Below are 20,754 nucleotides of genomic sequence, written 5' to 3' on the forward strand. Positions count from 1 at the left end.
ACTTGAATGAGCAGGGGGCTTGGCCTTAATATAGAACCACTGAGAAACTTTTAACTGGAATTTCAGCTCTTAGAAAATGGCATTTTTATACCTTTATCAAAACCAGGGTCTGGCAGATGTTCTTCCTTTGCAGGTGATGGTTCCATCAGGTGATACAAACTCAGCACACACCTGCACCTTCACAATACAGCCCAAACCCACCCAGTTCCTTCAAACTCATGAAATGTGCAAGACGGAGACAAGAAATACACATAGTCATATCTGGGATTGGTTTCTGCTTTGAAGGGTTACCTGCACTTTAGGAGTTGCAGTTCTGATGACAACCCTTAAGTTTCCAGAGGAGCAGGTGCCTTATAGGAAAGGAAAATTCATCTGTTCTTGCCAGTGGTGTTTTGAGCAGCAGGTATGGCTTGGCAGCAAGGACAGCAGTGCCTTTTACCCCCTCACAGATAGAACTGTGTTGAGAAGGTCAGGACAGAGCAAATCTTAGACTAATTCATGTGGAAAGTGAGCCTGGGAGGTTTCCTGCTCCAATCTCTGCCCAAAAGCAGGTCCAAGAACAGGATGGAGTCTGCAGTATCTTCAGGAGTGGAAGTCCCACAACCTGCAGGCAATCCAAGATTATGTTAACTCAGAAAAACCACCACAAATTATATAAAAGCACTTACCAGAAACACCTGGACCGTCAGACAGGCTGTGTTCAGCACAGAGAGAAGCTTCTTGGGTATGGTCACATGTGGGAGGAAGAAAACCAGATGCAGACAAGGCTCATGGGTCAATCAGGAAAGATCAAGTCAACCTGAAAACTTACTCTGAAGGAACTCTTACGTCTTGTGTTGAAGGGATTAAAGACCCAATTATTGGGATTTAATATTTTGAACCCATTTTTCTGGAAAATTTCTACACAGGACAGATGAACTGCTCATATTTTGGGATGTGCATCTAGGCCTAAGGAATTCTGTATTCTGGCAAGACTACATCAGAAGCTGTTATAGAGCAAGCAGCTGCAGACAAATCAGGTTTTAATTAATAATGTCAGACTCCAAATGAGCTGCATCCCTGCACTGTCATCTGGAAGCATACAAGGCTCTGCAGCTACAACACTCAGTGTATCTTCAGCAGATTCCTGCTCTGAAAACCACAATCACTTAAATCAAAGACTTTAAAATTCCTTTTAGCAGCAAGACACACATCTTCAGTGATTCACATCAAGGACAACAGTTTCTCCAGGGAGAAGAAAAAAGCCTGCCTACCCCATGGGAGATCACAGATGCTCTTTCACAGGAAGTCATTTAAATGTAGCCAGGAAAAAAAAATCAGGTTTCACTGAGTGAGCTTTTTCAGCAGAAAAGCTTAGAGATGAAAGCAAAAATATAAATTATAGTTCCCTCAGTAGAATAAACAGTAGGATTACTGGCAGGGCATTCAATGCAAGTCTCTAGAAGATGGTCCCTCTCAGCTGAGTTTAGTCACCTCTAAGCATAAACCATGTATTTCTTTTTGTTGGGGCTTTCAGAGAGAATAGGAAAACAGGCATTAGAACTCTTTTGTTGAAGCCAGCATTAGTTATCTTCAGCTGTACTCTATGAAACAGATATAGCAATGCCACTCCTGCAAACTTATGGCAAAGCTGTCTCCCCAGAGCTTTGAAATAGATTCAAAAAACCACAGCAGGTGTTTTTTTAAAAACAGCCATAAGACTGGCCTAAAGCATACCAAAGAGGCACAGATTTTTGTGGTTTGAAAGTGATGTAGAGACCATAATCTCACAGAGAGGTAAGACTAGACACTATGAGTTATTAATTACATGAGATCAAGCAATTACTCATTTAAACAGCAGAATTTGGTATTTTCTCCACATCTTGATCTTGCATACCCATCTTGATCTCTATACATATTATAGATGGTACTCAAGGAATTCACTTCAAAACAAGATAGCTAGGTTTAAACAGCAATATAAAAATGGAAATGCCCAGAAAAAGAACAAACTAACCTCAGGACTGGGCAGCAGGGGGCTGTGCTGTGAGCACAGGTACACAGGACTGCACGGGCAGGAGCTGGATGTGACCCTCTCAAAACACCAGTAGAAACAGAACAAGGTTCTGAGCATACCTACTTTAAATGCAAACATTTTGTATCCTCTGCTTTGATGTTTTATAAAACACACCGGGTGTTCAAGGTATCCAAAAAAATTCCTGCGGCTTGAGCCCCAGAGCTGCAAAAGCATTGTGAGTTTTTCTAACATGTAACATTGTTACACCACAACAACACCAACAGGGACCCCAGGATTGCCCTTCATGCCCAGCTTGCTGTTCTGTAGCACCCAGAGACAACTTCACCTTAAAATAAATCTGATAGAAGAGCAGTGAGATATTACAAAGCATGATTGATTTAACAGCATTTATATGCTGTTTTAACCAGCTGATCAATGCATTTAATACTGAATTTTAAGATTTTTTACAAGTGTCTGCCCAAAGGGCTCACAGCAGACTGCAAGGAGATCCTGGTACCTTGGGCACTGCCCCCCTCACATCCCACTGTGGCCAACGAACAGTGCTGGAGTCCCACAGCCCCTAGTCCCTGCTGCACCACCAGTGAGGAGCATCTGGCTTCCATCTCTTTTACAAGAACCCCCAGAGGCAGGTGACGCTGGCCTCCTGCACAGGAGGGACTCTGGTTGGTTTATTCACTACAGCCCACGTGTGTTACCCTTTTGGGACAGTCCCAGAGGGGCCCAGTGGAGCAGGGCAGCAGACAGCACTGGTATTGACTCAGGGCTCTGGGGGAACTGCCCAGGCTCCATCTCGCCCCAGGAGCCCCATCCTTGGACAAGGAGTGCCAGTGCAAGGGAAGCACCCAGGCTCCATCTCTCCCAGGAGCCCTGCACTCACACAAGGAGTGCCAGTGCAAGGGAAGCACCCAGGCTCCATCCCTCCCCAGGAGCCCTGCACTCACACAAGGAGTGCCCGGGCCCTGCCCTGCCCTTGCACAACCAGAGGCTCTGCAGGAGCGCCCACCCCACACAGCCACATCACTCCCACCTGGGGCACAGAGCCCCACAGAACACACCAGGCCTGCATTCCTCATCTCTGCCAAAGGATTACTTAGCTCCAGGCTAATAATTGAAAGATGCTGGGATTTAGAAGCCTTTTAAGAATATTGCTAAATTCCTGTTGGAACATTTTGGTGGCTAAGTAAGTGAAAAAATGTTAACGTTAATTAAAAAGATACTTTTTAAACTTGAAAGCCCCTATGAAATAAAGCTTTCCTTCATAACGGAATTCTAAACCCTGCTGATAAAGCAAGTGAAAAATAGTTTGCAGGTTTAGGGACACCCACATGAAGCAGGAAATGCTGCTAATTAAAGCACCTGATTTCACTTAAGTCCAAAGAGACTGTTGCAAAAGACTGGAAAGCTCTACTATTGAAGTCAACACCACTTAACTTCCTAAACTATGCCACTTAAATCTTTAAGATGCTTCTTTTAAGTATTAGTGATGTTGAAGTCTGCAGAACATCTTGTACAGATGTAGTACACCCCAATTTTCTGTACCAGCATTAGTCTGAAGGAGACAAAACAAAACCCTGTGTGTAAGCTACACCAAAGTGCATTCAAGGGAAATCCTGATCTGCACAACCAAGGCAGCCTGTCAGCTCACACTAATCACATCTTGTTTGGCATGATTGGACTGTATTATTCAGAAACTTCAAAGAACTACAAAACAGCCTGATTAGTTGTATTTTTTTTTATTAGGTTTATTATGACTTAGAGTTTCTATTACTCCAGCTGGGTAAACCACATTTGAAAGTAAGTTTAACTGCAGGACTTCAATTTCAACCAAAATCATTTTTGCATGACTTTATTGTAATATAGATTTCAATTGAACATTTAAAACTTACTTCATTAATAAGCAAGCCAAGCTCAGTAGCTTCAGTGCAGATGTACTTTATGTAACTGCCGCACATTCAGGTTAGACTGGATGTACACGGAGAAGAGACCGGGCAACTGCACGAGTCAGAGGAGAAAGCAAAAGTAAGCACCATTTGTACCAAACTAAACAGCTCTCCAGTCAGTGTTCCCTACTGAAAACCAACTCACTTCTGGCTCCAGGAGCTACAGTTTGGATATAGCTGAAAGCTATTTCCAGAACATCAGTTTTCTACACTGGCACAAGAAATAGTCTTCAAAGCAACAGGTACTGGACTTCTTTTTATTTTTTTTTTTTTTTTCAGAGACAACCTGTTCCCCTGTGTTTATCAGATGAATACATGCATTTTTGATCACTCTGGCAGAGGTCAAAGAGCAAACAACAGTTGGGGCTAAATGAAAAACAATCAAAAGTTGCCAAGTATTTAAGGTACAAGCAAAAAAAACATTAATGCAACCAGTTTAATATCAAAGTCTGCTTTCTTTCAAAGAAAAATGGCACAAATTAAATAAGAAGCCAGACAAATTTAGTTTTAGATGGTAATAGCCTGAATTAATGCTTCAGAGCATCAACAAGATTTATCTCACAGCAAGAAAGGGGAGAAGTAATTTGAACAGGCTCTGTATTTGGGCTAGACCAGCAGCACTGCTACAGCTCAGTCCCTGTGTGCAGGACTGGTCCCAGTACAATGTCACCTTTACCACATCAAGAATAAAGTGTGTTAGAAGTTGCACAGCATAAGCATCTTACTTGTACAAGCCAGTTAAAAAATAAACAGTAGAGCTGAAGAATGGTTCTCACACCTGTCCTTTCTGTTCAGGACTCCACCTTTCTTTTAGAACAGAAAAATCCCTCTGCCAATAGTCTAATAAATACTAATGTATATTCAGATACCATCTTCAAAATCTTTGCTGAAAATGCAGTCTCCAAAAGAAACTAGCTTTATGCAGTATTAACATCTTACATAAACTAAACCTTATGAATTGTAGTTAATAGCAGTAACTGAAATTAATGTATACTGAGTTTCAAGTGATGTGCAAGTTCAGCTATGTAACACAGGTGGGGGTTGGAGCAGTTCTTAGCACTTTTCTTTGGACGCTTCTGACAGCTGTCCATGAACTGCAGAGCCTCTTGCTACAGTACTGTGCAACTACTGACATCTTCAAGGGCTCTTGGGTGTAAAGAAATGTGATGGAAGCACCACAAGGCAAGGAAAGCAGGCTCAAGTAGAGAGCCCTGAGTATCTCACACAGCATTGCTGTCTTGCCTTGACTACAGACATCGATGAGAGGGTAAAAAGGGCAAACCTACAGTGAAGTCTGCTTCAAACAGCAAAGATAATACAAAAGAGATCTGACTCTACAAGCACGTAAGCAAAAGTCTTGAAGAGCTGTGTATTAACATGGAGCTCAAGGTGCCTTAACTTTGCCAGAATCCACAATTCTTAGTACTGGGAATCTAGCAGAACTACATTTAATCCCAGGATCAACCTATGCTTCCAGTTAAAGCATGCATTACCACCTCTCTAAATACCCCTTTCCCAACGTGCAGGGTTGGAGCTCTCCATTTTCTTATTCTTCCTGTGTTGTCCCTTTCCAAGGCAGAGATTTAGAGGCCCTAAAGCCAGAGCTCTCCACCAAAGACTTCCTCCCTCTACATATAAAAATAGTCAGGACACTCTGAGACTGACATCTGTCCTTCCCCATTCAGAAACAGATTTGCAGCAGATCAGTCTTGATCTCTAGTTCAGTTTTAGACTATGCTTAAGTTACGGCAGCCAGAGTTCAATCCTATGAATGTAAGCTAAACACAAAAAGAAAGCCATTTATCCTTTTTAACTCATGCTTACAGCATGTTTATCCAGAGTTTTATAATCAACTTCCAGTTTTAAATTATTTTCTTAGCACTTCACAGAACCTGCATGTCACTCCCTCCTGAGGGGGATGGCATCACAGAATCTTAAGTTAGTCCAAGTTTCCACATGTGACCAGAAGTCTTACTTGTTAGAACACACCCCTTTTCCAACTATTCCCCACATTCCCTCTCCTCCCACCCCTCCCCAGCAATGGGCAATTACTTCACAAGAAATGTAAAATAGGATATGGGTGTACACAAAACCTACCCTTCACTAATACTGAACAGAAAAGCCTATTTTCCAATTACAGGACATTTTTCTCTAAATTTAGGTCAGCACTGGTGCAGTCTGCACTGTGTATGATTACCACAAGGATAATACCAATAAGTACATATATTTTCTCAAACTGATTTAAAAGCCTATGAAGTTAATTGGGGAAAAGTTTAATATTGCTACTTCAGAGCACTAGAACACACAAAGTGAATCCAATAAAGATCCTTGTATTGATTCAATATTAAGTATTAATTGCATGACCATCATAGCACCTCTTTACATTATCACACAATCACCAGAATTATCAACTGCTTTTAAAACTAAAAAGGGTACAGTCCAATATTTATAACTTGCACACTGTTACTATACAGAAACTAGGTGCATGGTACAGTGCTGCAAAAATGGAAGCCTGCAGTTTTGACAAATATGCCAAGTCATGTTGTAGACAATTTCAGTCAAACTGGCAATACTGTTTAAGCAAATACTCAAAGCAGGAAATAAAGGACAAAAAAAAAAAAAAAAAAGAATTCTATAGCCAAATAAACATCTGAAATTTCCTTTCCCTTTAATAATACAAGTAAGGTCACTTTTAGCCTTGGAACAGATACATGTTCGCCTATGATGATCTTGCTAACTACTACACAATATCTGATGTCCTCTGCTAAGAATATAGTTTAAGAAAGCCGCAGTTACAAGAGGCATCTAATGTAATATCTAAAATTTCCGTTATGGCATTTATTGAATTCTTTGTCTTAAACAGTGAATATGGAAAGATGGCCTCATGTTTCCTTTTCAATAGTACTCTGAGGATCAAGTGGCTTTCAAGCAGCATGGTGGGTTTGAAATTTTTGCAGTTTAGATCATTCTGTTGCGTTTATGAGTTGGTGAGTCTGTAATGACATCGCCACACTGGGCTGAGGTACGCTTTCTAGTTCCACCATTGTCCAAGTGGAGTGCCATTTCTTCTGATATGAAAGTGTTCAAATCAACATCATGGAGTCCATTTCTCCTTCGACTAGCATTGGAGCCACTGCTCACGTGAGTAGGCGAGCCTGGGGTACTCGAGCGAACACTTATACTAGCCATTGCACCACTAAGACCTGGGGAGAGAGAGAAAAAGGGCTTCAGTCAGACAGCACACACAGTTCAGTCCCCACAGGGCTGCACTCAGCCCCATTCCACAGAGACCTTAAAGGCACTTCACCCTGCCATTTGTACCATTCCAGTCCAGAGCACACCTTCTCAGCTTTCAGCCTGTGCAACAATCCAGTAGTTACCAGAAATGTTTTTTATGATGTTAGAAGTGAGCTTATACACCAGGATGTAACAGCACACTCTGAAAAACATTAACTCCATAGGCATGACATGCTGTTCAAAACAGGGACATACTCAAGAGCAGATAATCTCAATTTAAAGCCTTCACACTGGACCAAGAGTTACACAGCCCTGCCAAGGACTGGAGCTGAACTGACCTGGTCTTGTGTCAGCACCACCACCCTGCTCCTTTCCACTCCCTGAAGGAAACTGCACTGTGGCAGCAGGTCTCACACAGGTGCACACCACAGCCAGTTCATAAATACAACTTTTATTCCATGGCTAACACCAACAGCCAACACATCAGTATTATTAAATTCAGAAATGCACTTAAAGAACAAGCAAGGAAAACCACATGACAATCACCCGAAATTTGTTGTCAACAGTTCTGATGCAAATCACTGTCACAGGTACCCTGCAAGTACTTGGGTTTGTATTCAGATTAATAGTATTTGAATCAAACTGAAGTTTATTTACTGTAGAAACAAGGCCATAAAAAGACAACCATGAACTTCCATACTAATTTAACCTCTGCCTTCTGTAACATGACAATTTTGCAAAAGTGGGACATTCTAAAACAAATTTAGTAAGGACTAATACACAAAAGTCTAACTACTCTTCTCAATTTCCAATTCAGGCTATATTTGGAGATAAACAGGAGCTCAGAGGTAAGACAAACATCTTTACTATCATAACTTTTCCAAACCTGAGTATTAGCAGAAGAGTACAGAAACATCTGTAGGCCCTATGAAAGATAAGGATAGATCTGCATATGTTCTAACAATAAGAACAAGGAAATGCTGAACTGTCCAGGAAGATTCCTCTCTCAGTAACCTTCAAAATCTTAGAGCTCCCTTCTCCAGTCTCAAATATTCCATAGCTCTGTCCACATCACAAACCTTGTGCATGCACTAATTCCCATCTCCATGGACTGTCAAATGAGCAGCCAAAAACCACTGACTGACAAGTCAAGCCTAACAAAGCCCAATCCACCAGCTGCTGGCAGGCCAAAGAGGCAACTTCAGAGGCTCTGGGAAGAGAGGACTGCCAGAACTACATCAGTCACCAGAAACCTCAAGGAGAAGCTGAAGTCTAAAAGCCATGTGCAGCAATGGCAGGCTGATACACAGGTCAGGATGGAGCAGCCCAACCAATTCACTCCACTGAACATTACTGGATGGACATTTAAAGCTTCCAACTTGTAACAGCACAGGAAATACTTCACACAGATCCGGCACTGCACAACAAACCAGTAGACACAGCCACCAATCACTGATTCTTTCTTAGGGCTTTTGCTTACAGCTCCAAGTGGTGCTCAAAAGGGCCCAGAAGCATGGTCTGAACCTAAGAGGCACCCTGCAGATTTTGTTAATAGCAAAATCATTGCTCATTCACAATGGCAGAAAGTGTTTAAGCAGAAGCAGCTGTTTTAGTGTAAAGGTAACTCAGAAATAAAGTTTATGATCGTATTCGCAGGATTAAGGTCAAGCTTAAATTCAAACCATTAGGAAAAGAATTTCCCATGCATCCACCAAAGAAAGTAATGCAGCTAAACTTGATGACAAATGTATGAGAAAAAGCCAATTCAGATACCATATCTTGCATAAACTACTAACATAGACAATTTGGGCAGGCAACAAATCACTTCACAATTCAAAGACATCAGTAGTTTAATTTCAACTGGCATGATATACAGCAGAATAAAACATTAATTCATCCTGTACATTTAAATTGGAAAAAATCTGACAGCATACAGGTGACATTTTTTCAAATCCAAAATGATTGTAGAGATTTCCCCCACATCCCTATTCCAAGCAAAACTGCTGTGACCACACAAGTTCAGTGTCATTACTTACACTTAAGAGTCAACAATTTACATCACTTATCAGTTATTTACTGCTATACAACTCATACCAAAGGAGCAACATAGTAATTCAGTTTTACCATGACATCTTTTTACTAGATCTAGTGCCAAAGTAAGGGCAGAAAATTTATTTAAATAAACCCCAAAACTGACTTGTGAAATCAAAAGACGTTTTTTGGCATCACTCAACAACTATGTTTTTAAGTGGAGCCTTTTCAAGTAACAAGCATTCTTTAAAAGAGTTGATACAGTTAAAAGATGTATCTGTAACAGTGCAGCATATTCTAAACCAGACTGCCAAAGTTCATAAGCAATGCCTAAAGCAGTCACTGACTTCCCAGCACTTAGGTAATGCTGAAGCACTGTACATTTAAATACACAAACAACATTCAGCAGATAATTACAAGTTAAAATCTTCAAGTCAACTTAGTGTCTAAGGTAGGAGAGTAGCTTTGAATTAATTCCTAGAGATCAGAACACAAGGATATTGCATCACAGCATGGGCTCTGAGCTGCAGGTTAATCTTGCAGCTCACCCAGGTATTTAGTACCAGTCATGGCTGGGTACTGACAGACTGACAGCCTCAGCTCCTGGCAGTGAATCACATCCCACAGCACTGCCATCCACCCAGAAGGGCAGAACTGCCAAATGAAACACTCAGATCACAGTCTGGATTTGCACATTAGGATGGGCTAATTGAGCTAACGTGGAAAAGTCAAAGCAAACTCAAGGCATACACAAATATCAAGATGCCACTACATGGAACCAACATCTCTGAGAACAACCTGCAAGGCTCAAAGAAATCCACTTTTAGTCAACAGGGTAAAGAGTTAAGCTTTTCCTTGGGACGCTGTGGCAAGGCAGAGGAAAATCTCCGAAAATCCATTTACTGTGAATTACTCTGAGTTCAAGCTTTCAGCAGACTCAGAGCTCTTCCCAAAGCATTTAAAGCAGTAACTGGCACTAGGAAGTGGTAAAATGACATGACTGTCAGCAAACACCACTTCCCAACCTCAAATTTCTGTATTGTGATTAATATGGCCTTAACCACAGGCACAGCAGCTTTGTCCATACAAAAGGACAGAGATTTTGTCCACACAACAGGACAGAGATCCAAACAGCTGCTGTCACTTCTCCCACAATCTCACACCCACCTCTGAAGTTTCCCACTCCTTTCTACCAGGGACATCTCCTTTATTCTTTGAGGACTTTAAGAAGGCCCACATGGCTCTGACCCCCCCTTCTGAGTTGGAAAGGTTTGAAGTGGAAGGCAAATCTCAAACATTTTGCAGTACCAAGTACATTCTCATTCCTGTTATATCTTTCATTAACAAAGTGACATTTCACAGACAAGGACTTTACAAATAAATTATATTTTAAAAGGTCTTACAGTACCATTGAAAGGAGTTGTGACTAATACTACCCAATTTATAACTAAGTACACTCCAAAACTATCAAGATATTAGAATGCTTGACTGAAAATATGTTTCATGGATTACAAAATACAACTGTCAACTCAAAATCAGCAAGTTTATCACCACTGGTCTAACAAACTGTAAATGCTGTTTCATCTGCACTACAATCATGCCCATGTACAACTCATTCAGGTCACTATCACAGCATAATATACTGGGTAGCTACTGTTCCATATAGTACTAACTCTGTTTCTAGAAGTTTTAATCAGGAAGTATCAAAAGGAACATTCATGCTTAGGTAGTGTGACTAAAGCAGGAATTAGTTAATAATCCCCAGATAAATACAAAATAGCATGCACAGAGATCCTTGTCACTCCTTTGTCATACTCACCCTTCCATAATACTGGCTCCAAGAGCAAGTTTTAGCAGCACATAGCAATACACAATTCCATCACAGCAATATTTACATACAGCCTTTAAATTAACCTGTGTCAGACCAATCTGAACTCTGCTTTCCCATCCCCTCTTTTACCAGCTGCTGCTTCTCCACTCTGCTAAGTGCCCATGTTTTAAACTGCACTTCAATATTCTGAGAAGCAAACACAAAGGCCTAGTGGGAATTCAGACTCCTAAGGGGGCAGGTCACAAACTTCTATGTGCAAGTGCTCTCCCTACCCCACAGAGGCCAAATCACATGAATTATACACATCAACTTTAAAGCCAAGGAGAAAAAGAACTAATGTTCTCTCACTGTAATGTTGCCCTATTTTTCCCCCAAATTCACCTTATTTTTGATCAAGCCAAATGCATTTCAAGATTACCTTTCCAAGTTTGCTTCTTGCCCCTCCTGAAATCCCAGCATTTTCTCCCATTTTGCTGGGAGGATGGTGAGTTAAACACAGAGCACATGCCCAGTGAAGGACAGGGGCTGTGCACCACCCTTGGTACAGCAGCTCCAGCCAGGCACAACGTGGCTGAGCACGTGGCAGAGTTTGGGAGTCCTGCACTGTTAGCTCAGATTGATGGAATTCTGTCATTTGAAACTCAGCTCTTACAGAACTGGAAATGTCAATACACATCCAGAGAGTAGGTGAAGACACATCCATACTTTCCCTGGCTGCAATGACATTTCAGGGACTAATGGAAGTTAAAAACCCAACTCTGCAATTAGGATGTTGGACAATAAAGGTATTATCTTCTACTACCACATCTTAAAACACCAAGCATTAGACTGATGTTTCATTAAAGTTTCAGAAAACTGCACTGGCACTCCAGAGTAAAACATCATGTATTACCTTGAGATAACTACTCAGCTTTTCTAAAAGGCTTGAACTTCTTTTCAAATATTCACAGTTCAAGTCATCAGCCCTGCTTTATTTCAAGGTTACCTATCAGCATGCTAACAGTGAAAAGCTTGATAATAAAGGAAAAGATGTTTACCAAAGTTTGCTCTCTCAAGAGTAAGGTTCCAAAGTCTCCTTCTCACTAAGTAACACTCAAGAGTTCAGTAACAACTGCAGAGCATAAGTGCTATGGAGTTAAAAGAACAGGGAGATCATATCTTAAACATTGTCATGCCTAATTTTTTGCCATGATAGTTTTGCTTTTAGCTGCTATAAAAGGTTCTTCTCTGCTGTTCTGCTCTCAAGTTTTCTTGTAGTACAAAGACTTGATAATCACTACCACAAGATTAAATTCTGGGGTCAATATCCTGCCCAAAAAACTGTCAACCATCTTGCAGAGATAAAATACAGGTCAGAGGTTACAGGCCTGAAGACAAAAATTCAGTTTTAAGATATTTCTTTTGAAGCATACAGTTTAAAGATTGTACTGATGCCTAAAGGATGCTAATCTCAAATGCTTTAGTCTAGGGCACACACCTAGAACTGTGTTTGATGTTCCAGGAAATACTGAAGTATTAGCTATTTTGTTACCACCGCTTTTGTCAAAATTTTGTGCTTATGATGCATTTAGGGGTTAGATTATGAAAAATAGGTATTTTCCACCATCAAAGGGGAAGATCAGCAAGCTATAATGCCATGATCTTTAGACATATAATAGTACCTATTTCTGAGAAGTCAATACCCCAGCTCTGCTTCCACTTTACCTGGTGCCATGGGCTATTCATATCTATCCCTGCTTTACTAAAAGAGGTCTTGCTGCAAGCAGCAAAGCTTTAGCATCATCCCTCAAAGCTAATTCAACCCATCCACATGATCAACAAATATTCTATTCCCACCAGAAGCCAAGCAGCACAAAACAGCCTCCCACCTTTACATGCCAGCTGGAAACTCCTCTCAAAACCTCTGTGCCTGGACTGCTCCTCACTATCACCAGGTTCTCACGTTCCCTCGTGAAACTCAGAAGCAGCACTTTCAAACAATGTGCCAAAAATTATGATAAGCACAGGCATAATTTACAAACACCTGAAGATCCTTGGCAGGTTTCAAAATCAAAACATAGTTTTGAGCAGCCCTACAATAAATAGGAAATGAGTTCATGAGATTGCTTAATCACAACTTCCTTGAAGAAAAAAAAAGGGGAGAAGCTGGAGTAATGCAAACATTGTAGGCAACAACCTAAAAACAGGTATGAGGCCCAACAGAAGCCTAGTCACTAAAGGATTAGCACAAAAGCATTTGTGTCAAGGACCAGATTGAAACTGATATGAGGAGAACCTAATCCAGAAGGTGACTGACATGTAATCTTGTCAACCAGCTGATGAAGGGGAAAAGTACATTTTGAGCCCCTGCAGTACCACTACAGAGGACAGAACTTCCTCATGACCCTATATTACATCATGAAATATGGAAAACTTTATATATATATATATCATTGTTCAGATCCTCATGCTACAGAAAAGTGACTTCCATAAATCAGCTCTGTGCAAAGCAGACGCTAGGAAACAATACATGGACACAAAAAGAGCCATTTTAGCAATAAAAATGCCTCTGAGTTTATTCAGAGAGCTCACTGTGCTGAAGTGAGTCTACCTAAGCTTCCTCTCACCTGAGACTGAGCCTTTCCAGTTAAATCCAACTTCACAGATTCAACTATCTTTACAGAAAAGCATTTTTACGAGGGTGCTTACCACAGTCAGAGCCAGCTTCTGCAGCTGCTCTCATGAAATTAATTTTATCTACACTGAATAAGCAAGAGTGGTGCACAGAATTCCCTAGCCTCCTTCTGTATAAGACAGGAAACTGCCAAAACCAACATGACTGAGTAGGGAAGCATGTTTGGTTTAAATGGCTGTCACCTAGACAGTAACAGTGTCTGGACTGGGCATCTTCAAAAACCACCAGAGCACAGCAGAAGCCAAATCTGCATTTTCAGGAATTCATGCTTCTAATTAACCCATCAATTCTACCCCACACTGAGAATATCCAGACAGTAAAAATTTAATTTAGGTTGCATTTCTAGATAGCTTCATTTTCATTTTTAGAATGTCTAGGGTTTGTACCTCAAGGTATCTGCTACCCTTTTGAATTTTAGAAGGCACAAAACCCAGAGGTGGACTGCCCCATCTCACCTCAAGAGCAGTTTAAAACACATCTGTCTATCACTTGCTCAATCATAATCCAATACAGAATAAGCTACTGAATATTCATCTCTGAAAAGAGATACACCCAACACTGCTGGTGATGGCAAGGAAGGCAATTCAGTATGACATGCAAGACATGTAAATCTGAAAGTGAACTAGAGCAAAGTTCTGAACAGGGCTCAGTTATTTCAAAAATGTGTAACTGAAACACCCTCTCCAGGGTACTATCAGTAGAATGCTGAACTGCATTAGTGCCTAACAAAGGTACTAAGAGCTAGAGACAGAAGCCTCAGACATCAAATTCCCTCCCTAAGCCTCCAAAAATTTGCTAGTAGTCTTAATATTTAACTAGTTGCTAGCAAAGCATTGCCATTTTCCAAGAATTCTGTTTACTTTAGCATTGCTATGAATGCCAAGTCTCTTCATGCTTCAAGAACAATACCAAGACTTGAAACTTAACTGCTGAGTTCACAGCTGTGCAATATCACAGACCCAAATTTCCTTTTTATTCAGTATCATTTCTTCATTCAAAATACTCAACTATACAAATTTTTAGCAGCCAACACATGCCTTATACATGCAAAAGCTCCCTTAAAGAATGAAGGTGATACCTCCAGCTGGAACACCAGGTACACGACACATTATGATATGCCAAACACACCTTAAAAACCCCCACCCAGTGTTAACCAAGTAGTATTGAAAAAGTGGCAGTTACCATGCAGAGCTATGGCTTCACGGAAGGGTTGCAAATCAGTCTCTACAGATGAGCTAGTTTCTGTTGAAGTAGCTCGGTTAGGGGATACTACAGTCAGTCTTGGGGGAGCTCTAGAATTTCTTGGAGGAGGGACTTTTCCACAAAGGAAGCTGATTAAGTCTTCTCTTCGAATAGTTCTTCTGCGTTTTTTAACCCAGGCTAACACATCCTTATTCCGGCGCTGATAGCCAATCTGGATTCCTAAATCAAAGCTCCGCTGGTGGGCATCCACACTCTCTGCAAGAGGACAGAAAAATTCTCTGAGTGTTACACAGCAATGTACAGACAGCACTGATGTGGCCTCCTGCCAAGCATGGCAAAGAAGAAGGATCTACATCTTTACAGGGTACACCATAAAGCAGCACCAAGGTGGCTGCAGCAGCAAAGAGGAGTTCCATTAAACCTGAAGAGAGTATTGGCCAAAATGTTCCATCCTCTTTACACCTCAGATAGCCAACAGCAACTCCAGCTCCACTTAAACAGCATTTACTACACTTCAGGTCAACACCACAGCACTGTTTATTTACATTAAAAACACACTTAGAGCTTGTCAGGCTGAGGAAGATACTGAAATCCATGGACAACAGACTTAGACACACACAGTGCATCAATACAGCAGGAAGCCCCAACATAAGAAAGGAGTAACTGCTTTTCTTCATTCTGACAGGTAAGGAACTGCCAGAAAACTCAGGATTTCTTTCAAGTTCTTCTATTTTCAGCTGGATTTCAATTGCAGAAGCAATTCACAGGCCACAATTTTGAAACTAGTTAGAACACAAATGTCCCCAGTGTCTTTCAATTAGCCAACATATCACTTACAAAGGCTAAGAAAGTTCCCTTCCCCATTTAGGATCCCATGGCAATTTTGATATTGAAAAGTTTTAAACACACAATTTACAATAAATCCTACTACAAAATGCAATTTCCCTCTCTGTTAATGTAACTAGTCACCTGTGCACATCAGTTATAGCTGTGTCTCCAATGTATTAAGTTGCTTTCAAACTTTGGGAAGTGTATTTCTGGCCACCAGTTTGGGTAAGTTTCAAACCACAGTAACAGGTGGGACAAATCCTGTTCACCACACAATTATGCTCATCTTGTTCATCACAGGTTTGCTATCAGAGCTTTGACAACACCTATTTCAGTTTCATGTAAAGTTTCATACTCCTATGTTGCTCTTGCTCCTTAGAAGACATGAACATATCCACTCCAATTTTGTTTACTTGAATTCCATAGATTTTTTCCATGTGGCAAAGCTGATTTAAACAGCATTTCATAATCTTGTTTTATTAATGAAGCCCACAGCAAAAGCCAGAAGATAAATGTATTTCTTTGAACAGCTATCCCAAAATATTGGTGTACAAACAATGACATACACATCTAATGTAGCTTTGTCACACTCCAGAACCCAGAAAGTTCTACTGCTAAATGTTATTCCTGGACTTGTATTCTAAGGCACCAGTGCACAGACCATGAAAGACAGCACTGAGATCTACACTGCCAAAGAGCAGCACTTCAAACCTAACAACAGACCAAAACCACCTCAAAGTGAGCTAATCTTGGAGCTTTTGGAGTTTAAACTAAACAAGCAAACAAATGTAACTTAACCTGTTATTTGTATCCACTCTAAGAGTATTCTGCCTGTACTACTTTGTAATCCAAAGGCTACACTTACAAATGCTAATTCCTCTGAAAGCAATGGTAACATGACAGATTATTCCTCCTGCCATTTTCTACTGCACAGCAGCCCGGACTCCAATGCACTGGCAGCAAAAGCTGCCCAAACACTCTGGAGCCAACTTGGAAACTGAAAATACTCCTTTAATCACTTCCTGAAATACCAGGAGGGTCCTTCTGAGGCTTGGAGGCTGGCTTTACATCAATACCCTGCTTTCTTTGTGTATGAGAATGCTTTACAAAGTGCTAGCTGTGAACTAGGTATGAGGTCAAACACTGACTGCTGATGCAGCCCAGAGAAGTTTCAAGCATCATTACCCCGGGTACATTAGATTTTTATGGGAAAAGCCACAACCACTTTGTTTACAAAGTTAAGCTAGCAAAACCTAAGCAGTCAAGCTGCATATATTCTGAAATTACTAAGTCAAAATAAACACTAGAAAATATTCAGGGCTTTTTTAAATAAAAACAAGGTAAATTGTAGGCTCAGAAGTCTTATTCTAACATATACCTAGAACTTTCCACAGTGGCCTTAAGTTCTAAATCCTACATTACAAGCCATGCCTTGACTTTTTTAGTGCAATCAAGATAATGAAGTACCTTGAATGCAGTCTCTATCTCCAGCACCAGAAATTCAGGATGTAAGACCATGAGTGTGGTGTGATATTAAACTTCTACTCTATATTCAGAAGAAATGCTGACATTCAAGACATCATGGCCTTCTCATTATGCACCATTCCTCGGGTTGTTCTTGTTAAAAAGATGATGTCTCAAAAATCCAAGTATTTATCAGATCAGAAAGCAGCTGACAAGGCAAGAGGCAGTTTGTGGTGTTCAGTCCACCCCACCAAGTATTCTTCCAGTATTTTGACAGAGTCCTCCAAAACAAACAGTACTGAGAATGTGAAAAACAGGAGTTTTTTTAAGAGCCATGTTCACCACTAGGGAAAGCACAGTAAGAGACTCCAACATGTCAGATGTGACTGTGTTCAGCTGGCTCTACCATGTTATCACCAAATTTCTACTGGCTTACAAGTTAACTGAAAACTGAAATATGGCATTCCTGAGTAACTCAGGTACTTTAGGATCTGTCTGAAGAAAACATTTGTTTCAGGTGCTGGTTTTGGAAGTATTACATTATACCTGACCAAAGTCACCTTCCAACTTAAAGTCTAGTTTCCCCAATCACCTCCTCATCAGTTAATCACATCATTGCCAACAAAAAGGCTCATTTTGCCTACAGCAGAAGTAATCTAACATTTTAACCAGAAATAAACAGTCTAAGTCTTCATAATAAAGATGCTGTAGAGGAGAGCCATTTGTAAAGACAGACTGTAATTATTCCAGACAATGTATTAACACTACCTGCTGCTACTCTAGCACCATTCTCAAATGACTATTGTCCCCAGACATGTTCTAGTGACCCACACCCTCAGGCCAGCACCTCCTGCTCTCAGGTGCTGACCCTTCACATGACCTGACACACACACAGCATTCAAATGCACCTTCTGCAGGAGGCACCACTCTGGCAGGGAGGGCTGTGCACCCACACTTCCTTCTTGCTCTGTCCACATCTGTCAGAAACCTCATCACCCATCACAAACACATCAACTGCTTAAAGCAAATCCAAAATGACAAAACTGCAGGCAAATGAAGGAGCATAGAGGCAGATCTACAGATAATGCTGTACAGACCAAGGGGAAAAAAAACCAAAACCAACTATAAGCCAGAAAAACCAACATTGTAATTTTAAAGCACTTCCCTTCCTTGGAATGGAAGGCAGTAACAATGGGAATCACAATGTGCCAATTTCAGCCTTCACTGATATGTATCATTATAGCACAACCCTTTAAATAAAGTAAAAGCCACTGAATGAGCCTCCTGAAGACAAGAATTCCTGGGACAACCCAAAGAACTGCAGAGTTCAGAAACACCCAGTAAACCAGCACTAAAGCACAGCCACACGCAAAGCACACTCCTATCAAAGTTCTGGCTAACACTGCCTTCTTACAGCCATGCTGAACACAGACATAATGACATTTCAGTGCTTAAAATAAACTGTGAGGCTTACTTAAGAAGCCTCAGTGCCACAAGAAGATAAAAGTTTGTCACATAACATCTGTGCAGAATTTTATGAGCACTAAACCCGACTTTGCTTCACCACAAAAGAGAAGGCATTAAACTGACACCCCAACATCTAATGCACGATGAAATATAAACAATGCAGGGAATTTCAGTACTGTTTAATAAGCCGTTGTACAATTCCCTTGAATTCACAAGAAACAGCCACATGTTAAAGACACCCTTTTTCAAGGGTCTCAAAGTAAAACAGATTTTAAGTTTATGAGTCATTGACATGAGGCAACAGAAAAGATTCAGCTACCGTCAGCTAAAGTGGACCAGGGAAAACCTGCAAGATTCAGGAAGCAGTCTCGGGTTAGATTTTATCAGGGTGAATAAGAGACATTAACAGGCCCTACTTATGAGTAAGCCGGGGCAGGAGGCAGAGTGGGGCCCGGCTCGGCGGAGAGGGCTGCCGGGGCAGCGGGGGGGCAGCCCCTTACCTTTGTAGAGGTTGGTGACCGCAGTGGCGGCGTTCTGGAAGGGGACCCAGAGGGAGAGCCCCGGCTGCTGGCACACCCGGTCTGCAGGGAGGGAAGGACACACGCTGTTTATTTTGGAGTCACCCGCTCCGAACGGCCATGTTAGGTTTCGCCATTTTGTTCCACCTTCCGGAGGCAGCTCCGGATCGGGGCCGAGCGGGGCGGGCGGGCAGCGGCCGGGCCGGGGCAGCGGGCGCGGTGCCCCCAGCACGGCGGGGAGCGCCCGGCCGCCCCCGCCCCGGCCCCGCCGCACAATGAGCCCGGCCCCGCTTCGCCATTTTGTCGGGAGTCTCTTCCCGGGGCTGGGCGTCGGGAGCCGCCGGCAGGGCCGGGCTTCCCGGCCCCCCCCCACACCCTCCCCGGCGCTCGGGGCTCGCCCCCGCCGCCCGGAGCCTCCCGGCGCGGCCCTCGCCGGAGCGCCCCGACACCCCGCGGCCGCGCTCCGGCCCGAGCGCTCCGGCGGCTGGGGGAGGAGGTGCGGCCGGGCCGGCGCAGGAGCCGCCCCGGAGGCCGCGCCGGGCGCTGTCCGGGCCGCGACCGCGGCTCCCCCTCCCTCTCGCCATTTTGTTTTCCCGTCCGTCTCCGAGGGCGGCCGCGGGCCGGCACCGCTCCTCCCGCCGCCTCGGCCCCTTTGTACCGCTGCGGGCACCTCCCCACCCCGGCGGCTCCGCGGCTGCTCGGCGCTCCCACCCCCACGGGCCGGGCCCCGAGCCCACCGCGCTCGGGCTCCACCGGCCTCCAGCCGCCCCAGCCGTGCCCTCCCCAAGCCCCTGACCGTGCTCACCCTTGTAGAGCTGCGCCACGGCGGTGGCCGAATTCTGAAAGAGGTGCCAGAGCTTCTGCTGCTTGTGCTCGGGCTGCGCCGACGCCTCGTCCTGCAGCTCCGGCGCCAGCGCCTCCTCCTGCTCGGCCTCAGCCAGGCACTGCCGCTCCCACTTGCTGAACCAGTGCTCGGGCCCGTGCTCCTGGATCTCCGCCTCGCCCTCCTCCTTCTTGTCCTCCATCCTCCGCCCGGCTCCGCGTCCCACCGCCGCGAACACCCGGTCCCGACAGCCGGCCGCGCTCGTTCCGTGCGCCGGGCCGGCCCTACCTCACCCCCATGCCGGGCCCGCCCGTCGCTCCGCCGGCCCCAAACACTCCGATCGCCGGCACCGCCCCGAGCGCACTGAGAGCCCGGCCGAGGCGCCTGGGAATGCGCAGCCGGCCCGACCCGCCCGCAGCGCTCGATTGGCCACCACCGCCACGGCACGGCCCGTCCGTACGGGAGCCCCAGCGCTCATTGGTCCGTTTACGTGTCCGTCACGCGGGACACCCCGGGGGGCGGGGCTAACGCAGGTTTGGTTACGCCGTCACAGCCCCGTGCCGGGGGCGTCGGCGCGGTGCGCGTGCGCAGTGCGCTACCTCGCGCGGCCTCGGCCCTGGCCCCGCCCCTGGCGTGAGGCGGCCCCGCCCGCGGCCCCCCCGGCAGCGGCCCCGGGGCCGCCCCGAGCGGGCGAGGCGCTCCCGGCCTCGGGCGGCCCCGGCGG

The 20,754-nt window shown here is 43.7% G+C and overlaps 1 protein-coding gene across 1 annotated transcript; it reads right to left on the reverse strand.

Annotated features, from left to right (window-relative positions):
• Positions 1 to 3,731: 3,731 nt before the first annotated feature.
• Positions 3,732 to 20,409, reverse strand: HAPSTR1 (HUWE1 associated protein modifying stress responses). Its single transcript, XM_058035631.1, has 4 exons — positions 20,013 to 20,409; positions 19,190 to 19,270; positions 14,910 to 15,185; positions 3,732 to 7,157 (listed from the first exon to the last, which is right to left on the reverse strand). The coding sequence occupies exons 1-4, from the start codon at positions 20,230 to 20,232 to the stop codon at positions 6,913 to 6,915; spliced, it is 822 nt and encodes a 273-aa protein (XP_057891614.1). The 5' UTR covers positions 20,233 to 20,409; the 3' UTR covers positions 3,732 to 6,912.
• Between the last annotated feature and the right edge of the window lie 345 nt (positions 20,410 to 20,754).

Source organism: Melospiza georgiana, chromosome 16 (genome assembly GCF_028018845.1).
Source record: "Melospiza georgiana isolate bMelGeo1 chromosome 16, bMelGeo1.pri, whole genome shotgun sequence".
Classification (NCBI taxonomy): domain Eukaryota; kingdom Metazoa; phylum Chordata; class Aves; order Passeriformes; family Passerellidae; genus Melospiza; species Melospiza georgiana.

Bases quoted from the DNA above. Each gene is read 5' to 3' on its own strand.
- HAPSTR1 (XM_058035631.1), bottom strand. From the start codon at position 20,232: ATGGAGGACAAGAAGGAGGAGGGCGAGGCGGAGATCCAGGAGCACGGG. The intron at 15,186-19,189 runs GTAAGGGGCTGC...GTCCTCTTGCAG, and splicing joins GGTCACCAACCTCTACAAAG to AGAGTGTGGATGCCCACCAG. The intron at 7,158-14,909 runs GTAACTGCCACT...CTCTCTCCCCAG, and splicing joins TGAAGCCATAGCTCTGCATG to GTCTTAGTGGTGCAATGGCT.